Below are 23,089 nucleotides of genomic sequence, written 5' to 3' on the forward strand. Positions count from 1 at the left end.
GATTGCATCAGCCTTTTCCCCTTTGACCCCGCGAGTAAAACATGATAAAGCATTTTTTGGATTTTTGATTTTTTTTTTGCATTTCTCTGTAAACTACTATTAAACGTCCATGTGAATAATTTTCTTATATAATGTAGGAGCATTCGAGAGTTATGCATTGACTGTTTGATTTGTAATTAACACATTGTCAGAACAAGCCACAGTCAAGCCAAGGAAAAATCTAACTTGTATGCATTGATTTTGGCACATGCCTGAGTTATCTCAGTGTTATCTCATGTCTAATCCTTCAAAAAGTCAAACGAGTCTAAAAGTTTCCAAGAACTTGTGAGATTTGTTGACACAATGCATGAGAAATGCTGAGGTGGTGAATCTCACAGTTGTGTGATTGTCAGCCATATCCTACGGTGGTCTTACGTACCTGTACGTGCAAAGATTGTCTATAGTGACAGACATCACACTCTAACACAATGCCAACCTTAATCCAGACCTGTCCCATTTTATTTTATCCGACAACGTCTTCACCAACGACTGTAGTTTCTTTAGAGGTAATGTCAGATCCTGGTCATTTTTAGATGAACATTTTCAAATCAAATCAACCAATAAACCTTTATTTCTAAAGCGCTTTTCATGCCAGAAGCAACGCAAAGTGGTTTCCATGATAAAACCAATGTCATGCACATCAAAATAAAGCGAGCCTTCACACACCAAAACTGACATCATAGCAATTTAGAAAGACTCTTGTGTTCTCTTTCACACAGTCGTACATCCACACAGATACAAAAACAGACAGCACCCCCTGCACACACACTTACACACACATACACTAAAATGACTCCTAACTGATTGTAGGTACAAATAAATAAACAATTTAAAATACAAGAGTAATAAACATCTGACTAGATATTTTGTTCCATTCTCCATCATTTTACTTTGAAAATTCACAGCGCCATTGTTTGCTTGCAGGAGTTTTACAGAAAGAGAAGGCCGAGGGCTGCAGGAGGAGAAAGGAGGTGACGATTCACCTGAAGGTACATGAAGCGCCGCCGGACCAGCAGGTAAAAACACAGAGCTGTGTGTCAACAAAGAGAGACACTGTGTGACGCCATGATACTACAGATGAAATTCAATTCAACTTTATTTGTATAGCGCCACTTCACAACAATGTTGTCACAGATCACTTTACATACACAAATCTACATACACATCATTTCAAGCCAATTCATACATGTCTTATAATAGAAACCAACTGATTGCATCGAGTCATGACTTCGATCCAATCCCCCATCCTGAGCATGCACATGGCGACAATGGGAAGGGAAAAAAATCCCCTTTAACAGGAAGAAAACCTCCGGCAGAACCCGGCTCAGGGAGGGCAGCCATCTGCCTCGACTGGTTGGAGTGGAATGGACAGGAGAGACAGATCAACATGTACAATTACACTTACTTAGGAAGACCTGCGGAAAAAAGGAGAAATAAGTTAGAGACGGCAATATTAGCATATATTTATACATTAATGCATCAGAGAAATGGAGCAAGGTACTTCTCAGTGCATCAGGTGACGTCCCCATTGCTACATAAGTAATGGATGGCTAGACTACCATAACTATAAGAGCAATTAGCATAACCTGGACAGTTGGGTCCCGTACATGCAGACTCCAACTCAGGAGATGCTCATATCCTAACTATAAGAATCATGGGAAAGGAAGCTTTTCAGCTCGATCTTAAAGGTGTGGAGGGAGTCTGCCTCCAGAACCCACGGTGGGAGCTTGTTCCATAAGAGAGGAGCCTGATAGCTAAAGGCTCTTCCTCCCATAGTACTCTTTGAGACTCTGGGAACCACCAGTAAACCTGCAGTCTGAGAGCAAAGTGCTCTATTTGGAATATACGGAACTATAAGATCTTTTATGTACAATGGAGCTTGGTCATGGAGATCTTTATATGTGAGGAGAAGAATTTTAAACTTTATCCTGGATTTAAAAGGGGGCCAGTGTAGAGAGGCTAAAACTGATGAAATATGATCTCTCCTGCTAGTCCTCCTCAGAACCCTCGCTGCAGTCCGCTTGTAGTTCTTCACATTGTGATTTTTTTTATTCCCTTCAGTCCAAAAATGATTAATTTCCACATATTACCCCTTTAAGTCACTTCTGTTTTTGTGAAAAGAAAAAGCCCACATAAATAAGCCGAGCCAATCCGGATGTACAGCCATTTTTAATGAAAACTAACTAGAGAAGAAACAGTTCATCACAGAAATGATATGATAAATGAAATGTTACTTTACATCTCAACCTGACAAGATTGTATTTGCATATTTGCATGTCATAGTTATTATCCTCAAAAAAAAAAAACAAGCTAAATAATAAATACTATACAGAAATCTTTGGCAGGAAGTGTTGCTTTTTAACACATTTGAGAAAGAACCAGTTCAGAGCTGAAATACAAATAAATATCTTTGATGAAAGGACAGTTTTTTCTTTTACTACAGTTGACCATCCAAAGCAAGCAGCTCATAAATGTCTCTGGGAGGTTTGAACTGGTCAACAAACTGAATCTAAACTTGTGTTAGTTATTTACACTTTCTTCAAGATCTGCATTTAGTCTTTAAATAAAATTTAATATACAGTTTAATTTTTGAAAAATAAAAGTAATTATTTAGCTGGTAAGGTAAGTATCACACAAATGTATGCTTTATAATGAACTCAGATGTGTTAAAAACACAAAACCCACACTGCCAGGTCCAGTGAGAAGCCCTGTGTCGAGTAGTGTGGGTGACATTTGCATTTTTTATTGCAGTGTTTGGATGGCATATGAGTTACTGTGGAAGCAATGTGATTGAATCATATTGTTGGTGCTTATTGAAAGCACACAAACATAAACACATACATACACACACACACAGACAAACACACAATCTTAGTTTTGACAGTGCCTCTGTTAATATCACTGCTGCAAATGGGCCCCATTATTCAAGCCTTCCAGGCTTTAGGATCACTGAAGCACAGACAGTATAAAAGCAGCAGCTGACCTGTACATTATTGCATCAAAATGACATCATCAGACGTGAGAGGAAGTTCACGTTAACAGCAGACGGCTTCATTTCCTACTAATCAAACTTAAATTGAGCTTAATTAGCATCAAACCCGACATGACACTTTTTAATGATGCATCTTGATTGGAGACATGAGAGTAAATTGTGCATAGATTCACACACACAGATACACACAAAATGTCCTGTTTGTTCGATACTGGAAGACGGAAATGCTTCAAGTTACTCAGGAGGAGGCAGGAAGACTGAAAAACAAAGTAGTCACTACATGAAACCGTAGAAAATAATCAATGCTTATAAATAAAAAGATTAATTCTTGATGCTGACATCATTGGGGGAGTTTAGAGGATTTCTGCTCGTGTTTTCAGAATTTGATACGGTATTAAAACTGTGCAGCACACTGTCTAAAGCAGGTAACATTTACACAATGAAATGCCTTTTCAAGAGGAGCAATATTCATAAACAGCTCTGATGGGTTACACAAGCAGACATGGTTTAATCAGCCTGACGGCACAAATACGTTGCTGAAGTTTTCCTCTGTTGGCCAGATGTTTTTAAAGCCATTTAGACAACAATAAAACAACATGCAGAGTATTCAGTTCAAATAAACATGAACAATAAAGTCTTTTCCACATTGAAGGTAAAGTCAGATTTTTTTCAAGAGGAAAAAAATGCTCATTTGTTTATCTTTTATAATCATTGGACATTGTAATTATTTTCCATGCTGGCTTTTCAAAAAACATGAAATTTTCTTTTAACTCACTGGTCAGAGGGATTTATGGCCTAAAATGCTTTTTTTTTTTATTCGGAGTGTTTTAATTCTTTAATAATCTGGGTAGGTAGCTGTCACAAAGTTCAACCTGTTGTCTTAGGAAAAAGACTTTTACCCCTCATCGTCACCATTGTTTTTATGCTTTCTGATGGTTGATGGAAAGCTTTTCATGAGTGTCAAATTTTAAAAGGTTTATAAGTATATATTAGCCATAATATTAAAGGGTTCAATAAGAAGATTAAACTTTTTAATGTTATGTGACTGGTATCAACATGCAGGATGACGTCCACTCAAATGTCCACTAAGCAGCTTTTTTCACAGCTTCCGGGCTCATCTGGCTCATTTAGTTAAACACAGGGCTGGATGCAGTGAGGCCTTTTCGTGTAGTTTAATGTGGTTCAGTCATGCAAGAAACAGGTAGCTTACTTTTGACTGAACGTCCAACATGTTGTAGTTTCACAGTCAAGTTAGAGAAATTCTTACTACCTACCACTGAAAGGAGTTTACCTCTTTTCTACTTCTTGTCCCATGCAGCTTGAACGTTATGGTTGACAGTGCACTTGTGCACCATGCTTTTAAGCAACTTCAACCATGGGACATGAAATCTACAGAATGCAACATTATGTTCCATGTCTGAGTTACATTTGTGCCACTTCCTGGATGTGACTAAAACATCCCTGGTACAGACCTCAAAATCAAAACTACCTGGTTATGGTTGAGAAAGGACGCTAGTAAGGGCATAAATACATTCTGTTATCTATGTGAATGCCTTTTTTGTGCTTGCCTTGATTGCAAGTAAACACAACATCTTCTAATGAAACATACTGACAACCTACATCCCTTCAGTGAAACTAGAAATTGTAACAGCTTGGTTAAGGTTGGAAATGCAACAACACAATGGATGCAATTTTTGCATGTCGTCTGCAGTTCCCTTCATGGCCACTAGAGGATGCTAATTCTTAAATAATAGTTTTTGTCTGCTTAAAGATACATGGACAAGTTTTGGAACAGGAGGTGAAAGAAAATCCACATAAACCTGATAAATTTGAAAAAAGACAATTAATGGCAGCCTAAAAATAAAATAAATAAATAAATAAATAAATAAATAAATAAAAAAAAACACATTGGAAACGCATAGTTAGTAAATGTGCTTGCTAAATAATGGAAGTAAATACACAGATGTAACCTAGTATGAATGATCATTTATATTTTTAAATGGAAATTTAAGCTTAAAACTTATACTTTCTGCAATAACACGGACACATACCATCTAAGAAATATTTCTTTCTCTTTTCTTTAAGATATTTTTGTTGTAACTAACTGATAAATAAAGCATCCTGATGTTTGACATTTGTAACCCTTTAGCATCATCTCTTTAAAAAAAAAAAAAAACAACAGCTGAAAGCTCAGAATAAAGCTATAAAGTGGACATTTAAGTTTGCACATTTAATTTATGGTTTATTTTTGTCTGAATTAGAGAAAGATCACTGGATCATTGAAATCTAAACAATTTGTTCGAGGTATCTGCTGTTGAGGCATAAACTTTATTAAAGCAGATGTTTGGTAGTCGGGAAAAAAACTTTCTTTTATCTTCACAACATACAACGTAAAATACGTTAATGGAATAACAAAAACAGAGAAAGTAGTCAATAGTTTGTTTTGATTATGAAAAGTGAGTAATCTCATTTTGGGAATCGTGGGGTCTGCATTTACATGTTGAGGAAAATTTCTCTGAAAAGTCTCATTAGAAGTTCTGCTCAGATGCTTTAAAAGCCAGAAAGTACTGAGACAAACTGGGAGACTCAGTGAAACAAAACCAACAAAAGGCATCTTTCCACTGCCATACAGGAGGTTGCCCAGTCCAACATGAGGCTTAGGAGAAAATGGTGAAAGCATCAGTGGCATCAGAGGTCATTATTCAGTCGGTTCAATCAGCAGGCAGCGACAGAATAACAAACTATTTTCAATAGTTTTAATAAATTTTTCTGTTGTAATTTCAACATTTATAGCTTTGTTTCTTTTTTTTTTTTTTTAAGGAATTAAGCTTGCAGTCTTTAAATAAAGTTTAGTATTTTCTCCAACTTTTTGAGGCTGTAGCAGCCATCAAATGCAGAGCGGACATCACTGGTGTATTTTGGGTTCGTATGACATCAATTATACCCTATTATTACATCTTGTTTTTTTTTTCATTATTATTAATGAGCAAGTTATTTTGATATGGATAACAAATTAACTGTATTTTAGACAAAAAAAAGAAAGACAGAAATTCCACATTTTACTTTACAGGCAGTTCAAATAATGTGTAAAAAAAAACAAACAAAAAAAACACAAAAAAAAAAGCTTCACTGTTTATTTTTATTGTATTAAATTAGGAAAAACGTATTGTGCCTAAGTTTAATAAACAAATAATTTGGGCCTCATTTATCTTTTCTCTTTTTTTTTATAACTCTTAGACTAAGTTAATTTTTATAACAGTAATACTGAAAATATCGAAAAAGACAAAACATATATTTATCCAGTCTGTTTATACTGCTTTGTATAGAAATTTAATTTAAAATAACTCTGTTTCCTTTTACTTGCAATAGATTACTTAAAAATGTCCAAACTCTCCTGTTATAGGGTCCTCATTCACACGTAAGTCTGATTTGAAAATGTGCATTTTCCAAATCGGATAATTTTTTTAAAACATGGAATTAAAATGAATAATTTTCTACAGGTTCACATCCACAGTGGGGCTATTAGAAAAATATGACGTCTCGCTTGCCTTATCCTTGATTATGTCCTTAATTTTTTTATTTATTTATTTTTTCCATCTCAAGATGATTGATGTTAAAAAGATGAAGCGGGGACATCAGAGGCTGGAAATACAGACAGCTGCAGTGCTTTTTGTTCAAGATAGACATTATCTTAGTTTTCTGACATCTTGTTTGTGCTGGTTTTCTTCTTCAGAATGACGAAGAACATCTGCTTCATCCTCCTCTTCATGCTGAAGTCCCAGCCTGAGCCGGGGACTGTTTCATCCATCTTTTTGTAATACATGAGGCGCCTCCAGCCCAAAACCAACAAGTAAATGGCTCCAGCATGGTTTTACCAGCGTGGTTTTACCAGCGTGGCTTTACCAGCGTGGTTTTACCAGCATGGCTTTACCAGCGTGGCTTTACCAACGTGGCTTTACCAGCGTGGCTTTACCATAGTGGCTTTACCAGCGTGGTTTTACCAGCGTGGCTTTACCAGCGTGGCTTTACCAGCGTGGCTTTACCAGCGTGGTTTTACCAGCGTGGTTTTACCAACGTGGTTTTACCAACGTGGTTTTACCAGCGTGGCTTTACCAGCGTGGTTTTACCAGCGTGGCTTTACCAGCGTGGTTTTACCAGCGTGGTTTTACCAGCGTGGTTTTACCAGCGTGGTTTTACCAGCGTGGTTTTACCAACGTGGTTTTACCAGCGTGGTTTTACCAGCGTGGTTTTACCAACGTGGTTTTACCAGCGTGGCTTTACCAGCGTGGTTTTACCAGCGTGGTTTTACCAACGTGGTTTTACCAACGTGGCTTTACCAGCGTTTAAAATTGTTCTAATTGTTTCCTTCTGATCATCTCAATCAATCAAAGTCAGTTAAAACTTTTTTTTTGTCTTTTCTGGCTGCTATGATGAAAATCCTCCGTTTTCTTGCACAAGTTAAAATTTACCCCAAATTTTCCCAGAGGTGGAGCACTGGTACTAAGTGACTGTCGAGCACAGCAATGACTTAAGACAAGAATGTTCTGCAGTTGTTTTTCTTTTCTGCTTGTTTTTTTTTTTTTTTAGGGATAACAAGGTTTCCAGGAACACTTATTGCTATCTAGACAATGCTGGGTAATTCAGTATTTCTTCCAGGAATTTATCATGTTTGCATGAACTGCTCAGTTTCAGATGGTGTTCTGGTGGTTTAAAGGAGCAGCTCCACTTCCATACTGGAGCTGCTGGGTCAGCTTTGAATAGGAGGAGGAGGAGGTTTTGATCTCTCATGTCTCTGTGTGAGGCCTCAGTCAGGTGAAGAGGCTGCAACCATGACAGCAGAGCTGATACTTCCCCTGAAGTTCCAACAAAAAGCAGACCAGAGCCCGGTGGTTCGATGTCACGCAGTCTCTGCTGTTATCAGTACGGCGCGAAGAGAATCGATCCTTGGCTTGTTCTGACCGGTCCAGGAGCTGGGCGCAGGAAGGAGGCGGTGAAGAGGGATGAGGATGCTGGAGGGCGTGGGTGAAGAGAGATAGCAGGGGTAAAGGGTGAAGAGGTGGGTGAGAGGAGAGGTGAGGAGGACAGAGAGGAGGGAGGTAGGGAGAGGGCAGGTGGGAGAGGGGAGGAAGGAGGAAAAGGAGCTGTGAGGAAGGCGGGAGACATGGCGGGCTTTGCCTCCTTCTGAAAACAAGGACATATGGAAAGCAGAGAAGAAGAGAAGACGGAAAGAAATTGAGAAGTAGACAAGGAGGGGGAGAGATGTAGAGGTAACAAGGAAAGGAAACAAAAAAATTGTGAGATTGAATATGGTATCGAGGAAACGGGATGATGCAGAGAAGGGGAAAAGAAAAAAGGAAACAAGAAATAGATGTAAGTCCAGGGAAAGAAGGGCAGAGAAAACAAGAAGGCAAGAAAATAGAAAAATACAGAAGACGATTAGACAAAGAAACAAGCAAAGGAGGTTAAATAGGAGACAAAACATGAAGACAAATGAAGAAAAAAGATACAGAAGGGAATGAATTGTGGGACAAAAACAAAGGAGAAGAAAGCAAGACGGAGAATAAGCACACAAGAACATGTGGAGACGATGGGAAAGGAAAAAGAGAAAATGAGAAAAAATAATGTGTTGTAAGGAGAGGAAAGAGTTAGGATGGAAAGGAAAGGAAATAAGGAGAGGAGGAGAAGAAAGAGAAAGTTAAAACTTAAGTGTTGTGGTGACTGATTTGCTGATTTGTGATCATGCACACGAGAGAGAGAGAAAGAGAGAGAGAGGTAGAGAGACACTTACGGTGAGGGAGCTGCGCTGCTGTTTGTTATAGGGGCTGTATTTAGGTTTGGTGGGCTTTCCTGCCACTCTGTCTTTGTGCCTCCTGCTGGAGATGTGCTGCAACAACAACAACAACAACAACACACTGAAAACAAGGTTGCGCAGAGACAACAGCAACAACAAAGCAACAAAACTCAACACAACTTCAGATAAAAACATGCTGAAAGCGTTAAAATATCAACAGGGACAGGAAACAATCTCATGTTTACTTAACGTTTATTCCTCTGTCAGCTCCATCGCTGAGATAAAATCACAATATTAAACTGTCATTGTCTGAAACTTCTTTTTTTTTTTTTTTACAGATATTTCATTATTACAATTAAGGATTAAGATGCTTTCCAGATGGAATTGACATCTTTATTCTTTGTATTATAACATAGGTGATGTTATGGGGTGGGAACGGCGTAAACAACAACAACAACAACAACAACAAAAAAAAGCCTGTAGCACTTCATGGAAGGACCTGAGTCATTCCACTAGCACCTTCCTAAGGTGTCCTCTACTGTTTGATTTCGTGCTTGTGTTGTTCAACTTCTCACTCATATATAAGTCACTTCGGAAAAAAGCGTCTGCTAAATGACTTTAGAATAGAATAGAATAGAATAGAATAGAATAGAATAGAATAGAATAGAATCTTCCTAACAATCTGGTTCTGTTTTCTATCCAAGTGAGACACACTGAGACGGCAGCAGATGCAGGAAGCCTGTAGGAACTGTAATCTGCAACCTGTTTAAGCTGGATCTCAGAGTTGACGTGGACGTCGCAGATCTGGCAGTGGAAGGTTTTGTTCTGCAGGCCCGAGCCCTTCAGTCCTGTGCTGCTGCCACTTTTCAGCTTGGTTCCCGGTCGAGGGTAAGCTTTGATCGGCCCGGCGCCACTGCGAGCCTCCAGCATCGTTTTGTGCTTTGAACCTGAAAAAAAAAAGAGACATTTTTGTGAAATATGAAGCAAAATGAGGAAGAAATCTAGCTTGTGCACATTCAGCTGTTGCTTTCAGGTTATTACCGTGGTAATCAACCTGCAGGGAAGTGGAGCCTGTTGAGGATTAATAAAAAGAAGACATGTCTTTTTAAAAGTCAGCACACATATTATAAAGTGTCAAAATACCACAAAGATGAAATGCAGCCGCTCCATTTCCATCATGTCTTTACACCTCTGGTCATAGTCAGTTTTAGAGGGTGAAGTGAAAAACTTTTCTCCTCTCCTCTCCTCTCCTCTGTGGGGGTGTCTTATTTGAGATTTGTCCTGCAGCTTTGAGCTGACATGCAAGCCTAAATTTGGACACAAATTACACCAAATAATCCTTGAAGAACCCTCAGACGGCATGAGGTAGCATGCAGTGCATAGCCTGAGAGCTCGTGCTACAACTTAAGTAAAATTACATCCACCTGACGAGACGTTTATCGTAATTAGGCCCGAGCACCTTGGCGGTGCGAAGGCCTATTGTATTTGCAGTGTTTATTATTATTTTTATGAACGTGCTCGAAAACTCACCAAATTTTGCGTACCCCCCCAAAGGGAATACGAAAAATTTGATATTTTGAGGTGCTCCAGAATGTTTGGGCGAAACTGAACGAGAGCGCCACCTATTTTAGGTGCCCCGCCACTGCATGTCGTTAATCTTTATGAAAATTCATACACATGATCTACGTGCTAGGGCGAAGAAAAAATGCTGAACGTTTCCATTAATGTCATGGTGAAATGTCGACAGGAAGGCGGCCATTTTAGGTCAAAGTCAATATTTTGGCGTTTTAGCACCTCGCATTTTAACGAACTCGTCCTAGGGCTTTTATCCCACTGAGCCACAAATTGCTCAGGATGTTCAGGAGGCATGTGTGATTAAATGTTGTGTTATTTTATCTAATAGGAGACTTAGTTTACGGGGGGCGGGGCCTCAAAGTTTGATGTCTCGCCATGAAAAATTAAACAGCTATAACTCCCACATAAAGCAACATTTCTGCACCAAATTTGCTAGATATGATGGCAGTCCCCTCCTACAGAGTTCTATATGTCAATATTTTGATTATGAAATAGCCACGCCCCCTGGAGGTCAAAAGTGTTGTTTTTTGCTCACACACCCATAACTCTGGCTTGGTGGACACCACATGGCCCAAATTCACTCAGGCATCACAAAACATGTTGGTGAAGAGATCTGGTAAAGGACGTTGCTCTACGCTGCACGGCGTGCCCGTGACGCCATGGCGAAGTTCCATGCGGTGGTGTGACATCATAAATCACTATAAAATTCTCAATTTTGATCTGATCACCCTAAAACTTATAGGGATTAATAAGGGATCAGTCCTGAACAGATTAATGTGACCATTGCTGGTGTAGACCTAAGCCCCGCCCACTTACAACAGGAAGTGGTTTTTTCCACGTTTGAGGGTCATGCTTCTAAGCAAATGGTCCCAAACACTTGAGCCTCCTCCAAAACATGTCAAACCCTTTCATGATGCCACAATAAAAACCTCAAGTTGCTACGCTAAACGGGACATGGCGAATGGCGGTCCAACGCCATGAAACAGGAAGTACCTGTGACCTAAGCCATGGAACCTTGGACCGCCACCAAACTTGCCATGACTGATGACAGTCAGGCCCTGAACTAAGCCCCATTGAAACATTATGGAATAAATGGAGCATGTCTCCATAGCGCCCCCTACAAAATTTCAATCAATCAGCCCCGCCCACTACATGGACCAACATGGATAAAATTCAGCACAGTTGGAGAACCTGCCAGTACCTTCAAAAAAGTCTCTTGGACATATGGGCCAAAACCAACAGGAAGTCGGCCATTTTGAAAAAGGTGCCATATTTGGGGTCATTTCTTTGCCATGCATTTTAAACAACTCCTCCTAGGGATATTATCCAACTGACACCCAACTTGCACAGGATGCTCAGGAGGCATGTGTGATTTAAAGTTGTGTTCTTTTTTCTAATAGAAGATTTAGTTTAGGAGGGGCGGGCCCTCAAAGTTTGATGTCTGATAAACAAAGACTTATTGCTAAAACTCCCACATAAAACAACATATCAGCACAGGAATCGCCACATTTGATGCCAGTCCCATGATGAACAAAATATACAATGCAATAATACGACTATGAATTAGCCCCACCCCTTGGCAACAACAAGTGTCTGATATCATGAACCAGGAAGTACCTGTAACACAGCCATGAAATTGTTGATCTTCACCATACTTGCCATGAGTCATGACAGTTATGTCCTTAATAGAGTAAAATTACAATATAGTGGAAAAGATAGTAAATGGATCCATAGCGCCCCCTACAATATTTCAATCAATCAGCCCCGCCCACTACATTGACTGACATGGATAAAATTCAGCACACTTGTAGACCATTCCAGTACCTTCAGAAAAGTTTCTTGGACATATGGGCTAAATCCAACAGGAAGTCGGCCATGTTGAAAAAGGTGCCATTTTTGGGGTCATTTCTGTCATTTTCTTTGCCATGCATTTTGAGGAAGTCCTGCTAAGATTTTTATCTAACTTTAACCCAAATGAGTCAGGATGCTCAAGAGGCATGTGTGATTAAAAGTTGTGCTACTTCTTTTAATAGGGGATATCGTTTAGGAGAGGCGGGGCAGCAAAGCAGATGTGATGCATTCATTCATTCATTCATTTTCCGAACCGCTTATTCCAATTCAGGGTCGCGGGGAAGCTGGAGCCTATCCCAGCTGGCTTTGGGCGACAGGCAGGGTACACCCTGGACAGCTCGCCAGTCCATCGCAGCAGATGTGATGCAACGAAAAGGAAAACGGACATAACTCCCACAAAAAACAACCAACCTGCACCAAATTTGCTACAGATGATGCCAGTCATATCCTTCACATTTCTGCATGTCAATAATTAGATTATAAATTAGCCCCGCCCCTTGGTGACAGGAAGTGACCCTTCATAAGGCCTAAATGGCCTGAAGTGCAGTCTGGCTGCACTTTAGGTTGAGAGGGGCATGGGAAGGATGTTGCCAGGGGAGGCGGTGGCATTATGCCGAGCGGCGCCATGGTGCGAGGGCCTATATCATCGCTTGCGGTTTTAATTCCTCTGTTGCATCCTGGCCAGACTTCTGTCAAAACATTTGTTTCTCTTTTAAGTTTTCAGCAGCTGACAAGCATGTTTTTTTAAAGCAACGCTACAGAGTAGATCACAGGTTTTTCTTCTAGCCCAGGTCATCATCATCATCATCATCATCACCACCATCCTCCAATTACAGCTGCGTTTTGCTTTAAAGTTACACATCAGAAACTGGATTTTAACACATTGGCCATGTTGAACACTGTAGCTGATCCGGCCAAGAAATGCAAGAAGACTTTACAGGAGGAAGTAAGAATAGTAGAGAAAAAGTAGCAGAGCAAGAGTGAACAGAAAAGAGTGAACATTGGTGAGAGGCTAAGCCAATACTTTAAGCCACTGGAATGTTATGCTCCGGAAGAGTTGGTCACTCACCTTTACCTCGTGTAGATGGCGTTAATAAAAATGTCCAGTCGCTGTCAGTTGCAGTTAAAAGCCGATTTATTTCCCAGTTATGTATTTTTCAATATGTCCACAAACAAACGTCATTCTGTGTGTTAACAGCGTGCTGCAGGTAAAAGCGTTCACACACAATTTCCTGTCTTATGCAGGTTTGCATCTATTGGCCCTTACAATCGGACTAAAGAGAGCTCAGAGAAGAGACAGGATGTAAGACGCATGTATAGTTTAATGACCAATTGGAATTCAGAGTTTCCCCTGTTATGACTGGGAGTAAAGTTAAAAAAAAGCAAAAATAAGAGGTCAGATTTCCAAGTCGTTGCCTTAAATGAGCTAAAGCATTATTATTACCTTCAACGTTTGCAGCTGCTGACTGGAATCTACCGCTGAAAGGAAACCAAAAGGTAAGTGAGAGATTTTGTTTCCCACTTTTCATGCTCAACAAAGGCAAAATTATTTGAACTCGAAGTTGAGTAGAAATGATGATCAGCAGGCTGGAAACATGCGAATCTTAACATCTTATTAAACAATGTTTTTCAGATCCCAACTGTTGTTTTTGTTTTGCTTTTTGTTTTTCATTTTTTAAGTATTATTAACTTTAATAATGAATCATTATTAATAACTTTAGACATTCTTCACATGAAGAAGGTGAAAAAAGTCATCAGACAGTATTTGTTGTGGAAATTCTCCATATGTTTTAGATTTCTGGTTTAATAATAAACGTGAATAATAACATGTAAAATGGAAGGTAAAAAAAAAAAGCAGATGGTTTCAGATGTGGTTCCTCCTCACCTGCGTTATGAGCCTCCAGCTGGGACAGAGAGTTGACGGCGACTTTACAAAGAGAGCAGTACAGTAGCTTCTTCGCCTTCTCCTCCTCTGACTCCGCCGAGAGAGGAGTATCCTGGGAGGAGGAGGTCTTGGAAGGAGGAGGTACAGAAGAAGAGGAGGATGTGACAGGAGCTGGTGGAGATGATTTCGAAGAAGATGTAGAGGAAGTATTTGAGAGGCCGGGAGCTGGCAGAGCGGAGGGGGGGCTGGATGGAGGAGGCTCACTGCCTGCTCTGCTGGAGGAAGGGGAAGAGGAGGAGAGAGGGGAGGTGGAAGGGGGGAGAAGAGGCTTGGGAGGAGATGAGTCTGTGGAGCTGGATAAGAGTTCTGTAGGGACGAAGAAATAAACCAGTTTTAGAGTAAAAAACAGAACCTGTAAGTTATCAGATTAGTTTTATAGGTGGTCAAAACCAACCTGTGTGCTGATTGGTGCTGCTGTTCGCTGAGGAAAGAGGGGCGGAGCCAGCATGACCACAGCTGCTCCCATTGGTCTCTGCAGTGACTGACTGCTTGGCCTTGGCCTTGGCCTTGGCCTTGTTCTCTTGGGATTTGAGCTTCTTGGCGTGACGGCTGCCTCTGTAATGAGCTTCAGCCTGCGACTGAACAAACACAGGCAGGAAAGTTTTATTTACACTTCCAAAATGTATTTTTTCTGTTGGCTCACTTCCTGGATTCAGACCATATTCATTCAGGTGGTCTTTGGATGGGATCTGAGGGTTTGACACCCAGACGAAGGCTAGTAAACCAAAACCGGCTTGGCTTTGATTTATCTTTTTCTGCCATCGGTGCTGATGTCACTTCCTGGATTTTCATTCTTCTACTTGCTTCTCAGACAATAATTTCTCACTGCAAAATCTTTATGACCTTGTTGAGCTTATAAATGAGTTGAAAAGCAGTATTTATAAGAGCCAGTAGGGGGCAACTTCACGATAAGAAAAATTATTACTTTCATATTAATCTAGGGAACATTGTTTTTTTCTTTTTAATAATTTTATATTGTCAACCAGAAGTTTTGAATCTTAACTCAGAATCATCTTTGTTTGGGTTCATTCAGAGTAAAATAAAACATATCTTTCAGGGTTAACAAGAACCACATCAGCGCATGTTGTGTCCTCAGTTATCAGTCAGTCAGATTCCTGTCACTGGACAAAAAAAAAAATCCAGAGGACAAAACTCACAATGATAATCTTAAGACTATTCCTTCAACTAGTATTTCATCCATGTATTTTCTTAACTACTTGTTCCAGTTAAACCTATAAACCTTGGTATTTTTGCTCAGAGACTTTTTTTTTTTTTTTTTACTCCGGGTGAAGTGGTTCCTCGTCCTAAGAGTCTATACATTTTGTAACCATGACCAATAAAAATATAGTTAGACCCCCTCAGTTTACTTTAAATCTGTTAAAACTTTGACCAATCAAAACGTTCAGACCAAAATGAAGTTCATTTCTTATATTTCGTAAGCTTCTTCTCCCGGATCTCCTCCTCCCATATAAACAGCGTGTTAGGATGAAAATACAAAGTAGTGAAGAAGAAATTTGGAAGGTAAACATGGCTGAGAAAATGCAGGAAGGATTTCCCTGACCCGGCTCAGTTTATTTTCTTCCTTCCCCTAAACAGCCGGGAAAGAGAAAATCATTGGTGGAAAAAGCTGCAAATAAAAAAGCCTTGGATCATGCAAGGAGAAAAACCTGAGGGGGAGGAGCCAGCTAGCTCCCCAACATTACCTACCCCAGTTTTAAGGGTTGTGGGAAAGCTGGAGCCTATCCCAGCAATCATTGGGCAAGAGGCAGGGTCAACTAGTATTCCATATTTAAATAATCCTCACGGTAGTAGAGGAGATCGTACCCACATCATTTTTTAAATACAAACTCCCTGCTTGGTATTATTAGTATTGGACCCTGCTCCTCGTCATTGAGATCCATCTGAATTTCAGCTGCTCCACTGCCATCCAAACAGGATTCTCATCGTGCCTCAGTGTGTTTTAATTTATGAACAGGACATTCACAAACAACCTGCACAGCAGCTTTGCAGCTAAAGGCAGTGAGGTATGGGCCTGGGTATAGGTCATCTGTGTTTTGGAAGTACATAATCACTGTAATACACACACAAGGAGGAAAACAGACCTGAAGTGTAAAATAGGCTTCAGGTTGTGTTTGCAGGCATATTCTATAGAGCATATGAGACACCAGCTGTTCCACCACCTGAATGGACATCTGGACTGATTAAAATGGGGATGTATTTCTGCTGTTTAATGCTCATGAGATGAACTTAGGGCTGCACTCAAGACTGATGAAGCAAGAGAAAAATGTCTCCCTCTTTCTCTCTTAATGCATTTCAGGTTAGAAGGTGTATCAATACAAAGAGGCCAGGAGAAAAAATAACCTGCAGAAGCAGGTTTTTAGTCCTGGTTTGGAGCCAAAGACTCCTTTGCCAGAGCCTCAACCAGGTATCTGCCAGGGAAAATACTTTAAAAGAAATGCCAACTCCTTGTTGGTCCAAAACCAATAACTGCTTAGAGGCAAAGAAGGTGGCAAATAAGATGAATTAAAACAGTTGAGTGTGTCCCTATAGCTGCAAATATCAATTGATTGTACTTTACTGAATAAAACAGAAAAGCAAAGCTCAGATAAATCCGAAGCTACATGCTGAGAACAAACAGGGAGTAAACAGAGAGGGTTAAGCATTCACATACAGAGTCAATGGGCAGAGGCCAAAAGTAACATATTTACACTGGATGATCTGAGCTGATTCAATTATTGGTTAAAAATCTTTCATCTTTGTTGCAATAGCTGGTCAATGCTGAGGCTCTTCCAAAGTCACAAGGACTGAGAATCAGTTCTCATATGAATGATCTGTAGGACTTCACCATAAACCCAAGTAGGACTACAAAAGGCATGTTACAAAGGAGTTATAGAAGTGTCTGGGATCTATGGAGGCAATATTGGCCTCTCCTTTCTCAAATTAGATTGTAGTGACAAGCAGCAAAAACCTTAAAGTAGCTCATTCTTGTGACTTATGGAAGAGAAATTTTTGTTTTGTGTCTTATCTGGACACACCACTACACCATCTCCTCACCTCCAGATGTGGTCTGGGTGATCTGGTAGCGTTCTGATCCAGATCATGTGTATGTATTTACACCTGCATTAACATGTACAGCAGAGTGTGACCTCTTCATGATCTCAGCCCAATCAGTGTGTTAGGCGTTTCAGGGCAGAGCAACAGTATAAGCTCGCTATGGCACTGTCCTCATGTGACTGTCTACAGTCTGTGTGACTCAACTTTTACTCAGCTTAAAGAGCTAATTCTCCTCTTACCCCTCCCCCTCATCATCTGCACTGATTCATGTTTTCAAGTTCACTCATGAATAATTGAAGAGGCTGGTACATTAGTCATGTTTGACTGACGTGTCACTAACGAGGCAGCTAGTCGCCTCTCAGCAGTCATGAATGAGACGAGTGTCATTTACAAAGTGATGTGTTATGATACAGCAGAGGAGCAGGTGTTAACACCTGATGTGCTCAAAGAACAGCTACAATAACTCACAAGCTATCGCAGCTGTAATAGATAAAAAAAAAAATATTGCCAACAGTAGCTCACTGCAAAAAAATGTTATTATTATAAACACTATTAATAATAATAATACTAATAATAATAGTTAGGAATGTTAGAAATTTCCATTTATCGTCATACCGATATTATTAGCTGATATCAACATTAAAATGCAATATCAGAAATGATAGGAATCGTCCATCCATCCATTTTCTTAAGCGCTTAGTCCAATCAAGGGTCGCAGAGAAGCTGGAGTCTATTCCAGCAATCATTGGGTGAGAGGCAGGGTACCTCCTGGACAGTTCACCAGTCCATCACAGGGTCAACACAGAGAGACAACCAACCATTCACACTCCCTTACTCCCAGGGACAATTTAGAGTAACCAGTTAACATGTTTTTGGACTGTGGGAGGAAGCCGGAGTACCCGGAGATGCATTCAGAAGGACAAACAAGCAAACTTCACACTGAAAGACCACTGCTCAAACCTCCTCTAGTTAATTATCTGCTACAATATTGAATTTTCCTTTGGGGATTAATAAAGTATTTTTTATTTCATCTCATTTCACTCATTTCACTACACCACCATGATGCACATCATCGGTATGGGTTTTTACTTTTTTTATGACATAACCTTAACACAACAGCACATATTATTTACCCAACTCTTTAGCTAAGTTGCCTCTAACTTAAGGTAACAAAATATGAGAGATGTCATGTATACCTTTCCAGATATTTTTGTTTTTTTGGCGCAACTCACTCCAAAAATATTGTTATGGGAAATCAAGCGGAAAAAATTTGTATTGGAAATCGGTTAAAAAGACGTTATTGAAGATCCATAATAATAATATTAACAACAACAACAACAATAATAATAATAATAATAATAATAATAATAATAATAATAGCTAAACTTTAGCCTCAAACAATTGATTCTGCAGTGAAAACATTTTATTTTTTCAAGTCATGCTGAATAATTATCTTACTGGTCAGAACTTTGTTTTGCAATTAACTTAAAATAATAATTTATTTAAAACAGGACTAGTCTGATAACACTAATAACATCCCACATTAGAAACAAACACACATTCTTAAAGAACATAGAATCATTTGTTACAGAGTGTAACAGTGTGAGGGACACGTTTTTACACTCTCACCTTCCTAGAGAGTGGATGGGGGTGTTTTCATATTGCATTTATTAACTTTATTGTTTTTTTTTTTAACTGTGTACTATATAAACACTTGATCAAGACAACATTAATGCAGTATGAACTAGATATTTATTGTCTTAATGACTGTCTGGAAACCCAACATAGTGTAAGTCTATCTGTCTCAGTTTTATTCTGCAAAGGGGGGCGGGGGGAAACATCTAAATGTAATCAGGACCAAAACAGACAGTACATTGTGACTTTGCTGTCACCACTGATGTCAATCGATCATGTAGCTCCTTGATCTGATATAAAGAAAATAAAGTATGAATTTCACCTAAGTTTGAAGCCAACCAAACAGCTCAGTATGAGTAAAGGAGATTTGATTTGAGATAATTTGATCCTATAAGAGCCGAAAAACTATTTTCACAGTGCAAAACCCCACTGAAAGAATGAGGAGCGAAGGTGTTGATGCCTGAGACGGGTACAAGTGAATCTCTGCTCACTGACTCTTTTAAAATATTTTCAAGTTTATTTTTAAGTATCTGTCTTCTTCAAACAAACATCTTTCATTTTAATTTAACATCAGATGCAATCTGAATAATCTCAACCAAAAAAAGCTAAATCTTGGAAAACGTGTGTTTTTGTTTCTCCAGTAAAATATACTAATATAATCTTGTATTTACCCGCAACAACAACACATATCATGCACACACACATACATACATCTGAGTTAAACCTCAGCTGGCAGACGTTGCAGGAGATGACTTGCTTCTTTTTTGGTACCATGGTAACACCAAAGGTGTGGTTGATGACAGCCTTCTGTACCGGGTCCATCTGCACAAGACACACACAAAGGTTAAAGTTCACCAGCTGTGTAGCTTCTCCTGAGCAGTGATGACAGGACTTTTTTTTCCCCTCCACCAATCTGTGTACCGCACAGCAACACACACTGCTGCTTACACTCAAACACAAAACACACACATTCATGTACCATGTTGAAGTTCGGGAAAAGTCCGACTGGTGAATTCGTCTCAACTGGAAATGGCATGAATGGTTTCATCATCACGGAGGGACCAGTGGCACCTATGAGCCCTGGTAAAGCTCCGCCCACTGCACCACTACCACTTCCTGGAAACAGAGGTGGAGAAAGTCATTTAATAAAGTTTTCTGAAGACTGAAAAACAGGCGAGTTTTATTCTACAACAAACTGAACTACAAAAACCCCCTCTGCCCTTTTTTTTAAATCAATGTCCAGAGTACAATACCAATCCATCCATCCATCCATCCATCCATCCATCCATCCAGATCCTTTGACTGAACATCAGAACAACACAGCATCCATTTCCTCCAAAGAAAAACGGATTCTGTATTATGTTTAGTCTGACCACAGTGATGGTTTCCCCAGGAAGCTCCTGAGACCGGAGAAGTTTATGTCACCTCTGAACAGAGTCAACATGAGGCTTCTCATTTTGTCTATCGCCCTTTGAGGAATGTTGTTTTCAATTCAGAAAATTTCTCATGCAATGTTTGAAAAACATGGGTGATCCCCTATCCATCTTGGCTTCTATTTTTTTCCTTTTACATGAATAATAACCATAAATGCTCCTGTCCCAACTGTCCCAACTGAAATGAATGTGGATGTGTACTAACACATAAAATAAATCTGACAAAAGAAAGAGATGCCACATTGGATATGAAAAACTGAAGAAAGTAAATGTCACTGAAGGCAATTTTTTTCTTATTTATCTAACTAATTAATTATACTCATGTCAATATATCATCAAGCTGGTGTTGATACCTTAATAAATAGTGAAATGTCAATCATTTGATAACTGATTTTCAGATTTGATATAATTTGACCAGCATGCTGTCTCTCGAGCACTTCCCAAGACCTTCTATTGGAATACAATGGATGGATGGATGGATGGATGGATGGATGGATGGATGGATGGATGGGTGGATGGATGGATGGATGGATGGATGGATGGATTTGACAAAGCCTTTGAGGTACAAATATAGAGAGAGAAGAGGAGAACTGAGCAGGCGCTCTGCTTTTCAACATTGTGGGGAACATATGCAAAGATATCATGTAGAGCAGCAGATGCTGGAGGCAGAGAAAGGTAATAATATGGAGAGACCAGAGAGAACAAGAAGGTGCATAAGTGGCTCACATAATGAATTTGTGTGTCCAGTTGCCACAGGGCTACTAAGAGCAGCTCCATGCTCTTCATTTCCATTTAAAGAGGCAGAAAGTGCACAAACCAGGACACCTAAAACAGGACATAACTGTACTATTACACAACAAAACTTCTGCAAAACACCAATAAATAATTACAGATACTATGATGACAATGTCAGCCTTTAATTGCAGTAGCTGCCTGTTATTTTGGGGATGTTTATGGGGGTAGTGAGCTATTTGAGAAAAGGACAGTAAAAAAAAGTGTGAATCCACCTGCCGCCGGCTGCGTCTGTTTCCTCCTCAAACGAGGAGGTGTTACATGAACAGTACATATTGTGACTAACCATTTGTATCCAACCAACATGAGTGTATTTCTGCCATCTATTAATCTGTGCGTGTCTACACTGACAGCTTGTAGAGGCCCTGCAGAGAAATCTTTCATAACAACAGGGTGTGGGTGGAAACACTAACAACAACTGAATCAGCTCTGGCAATAAAGGAAGAGGAGGTGGACGAAGAAATGGAGGAGAAATGTTGGTCTTACTGGTATAACACATTCATCCCCTTTCAGCACAGCCTTATAGTTCATTTCACAAACACCATAAACCAGTTTCCACATCCCTAAATGTCATCTAAAGTGTTCATTATACAATATATGACCAATATGCTATTATATAAAATCAACCATTTACTTAATTTATATACACATTATGAGCAGTTTCAATCCAGTCTCAAAAAAAAAAAACTACAACATATTGAACCAATTTTACTTTAACCATATTTTTGCCAATTTCAATGCACTATCATTGCACAACCTATTGAATACATAAAAAAACCATCTTTCTAACCTAGCTTACCTCTAGGCTACTGGATCCTAAATGCACGATAAGTTTGTGCAATTTACTCTGAATATCTGGTTATTCATTCCAACCCATACTGGATCCATCATAAGTCATTCTCACCTGGTTTTAAAACCAACTACAATGAAGTATACATCCATGATGTGCACTTGAAATAAAACTGGATCCCAATCTAATCCACTCAAGACTGATTCAAATGTGTATCTGCTAAACCAGTGCTAATTCCTCACATCAGCAACAGCTCATTCCAACCCACAAAACACAATGTGAAAGTCATATTTACTCTTTCTAATTGCCTTAAAGCCAACCCTCATCTATTAGGTTAGCTCTTATCTAAGAGTAATCCATCCTAAAAGGTATTTTTAAATCCAATATTTACTATTTAGAATTGTCTCATGAATCATCCAAACTTTAGTCATTTACAGTATAATCACTTGTAATTTCACTACAGCCCACCATGACCCAAACTTAGTGCTTTACAATCCATACTAACATAATCTAAATACATTATAATCTGTGCCTGAAACCCACTTCTGACTCTGGCAAATGAGGTTTGCAAATACAGCATATAAGTTGATCTGTATTAACTGGACTGAAAGATCTGCTTTACAGGTACCCCAGAATGTTTGTTTGTCAGCGTGTGAAAGAGATGTCGCTGTAGATAAGCTGTGCTGCATTCTGAGTTTATCCTCATAAAACAGATCGGTGAGTAAGTGTCTGTATTTACGACTACAGCTCATTAGGAAACAACATGACACAACACAGTGTTGTAAATGAGAGCATGTAACCAGACACACAATAGCTCAAATAGCTGCCTGGATGAGCTGGGAGATTATTTTGTGATCGTAAATACAGGGTGGTGTCTATTTTTAAAGAGAGCGTTATGTGTCAGCTTGGTGGATCTGCCAGAATGAAAGCCTTGCCTTCTGTAACACAATCATGATGAAGATGTAACACAACTGAACTGACTTTAAATAGTCAATAAATAAAACAAAAAAGGTAAATGCACCACCTGTAAAGAAAAAAAAACATAAAGTTCATCGTAAAAATATAATCATTTTTAATTGAAATACTTTGCATTAGCTTTCTGTTTGATTGATAGTTTGTAATCAGCAAGTACAGACATTGATTTACTGCATACGAACAGGTGCACTGTCAGCATTGCTATACAATGTGTACT

General features: G+C 39.3%; 1 protein-coding gene across 1 annotated transcript in view; it reads right to left on the bottom strand.

Moving 5' to 3' along the window:
- Window positions 1–7,948: 7,948 nt before the first annotated feature.
- Window positions 7,949–23,089, bottom strand: part of znf385b (zinc finger protein 385B) — a gene marked incomplete at both ends in the record, with an annotated part of 45,091 nt that continues 29,950 nt past the window's right edge. The window contains 7 exons of the mRNA XM_079253996.1: window positions 7,949–8,212; window positions 8,820–8,915; window positions 9,585–9,769; window positions 14,134–14,499; window positions 14,588–14,771; window positions 19,594–19,704; window positions 19,862–19,998. Of these exons, the coding sequence (XP_079110122.1) occupies window positions 7,949–8,212; window positions 8,820–8,915; window positions 9,585–9,769; window positions 14,134–14,499; window positions 14,588–14,771; window positions 19,594–19,704; window positions 19,862–19,998 (1,343 nt within the window). The remainder of the gene's footprint in view (window positions 8,213–8,819; window positions 8,916–9,584; window positions 9,770–14,133; window positions 14,500–14,587; window positions 14,772–19,593; window positions 19,705–19,861; window positions 19,999–23,089) is intronic.

This window comes from Telmatherina bonti, assembly GCF_933228915.1.
Source record: "Telmatherina bonti genome assembly, chromosome: 15".
NCBI classification, from domain to species: domain Eukaryota; kingdom Metazoa; phylum Chordata; class Actinopteri; order Atheriniformes; family Telmatherinidae; genus Telmatherina; species Telmatherina bonti.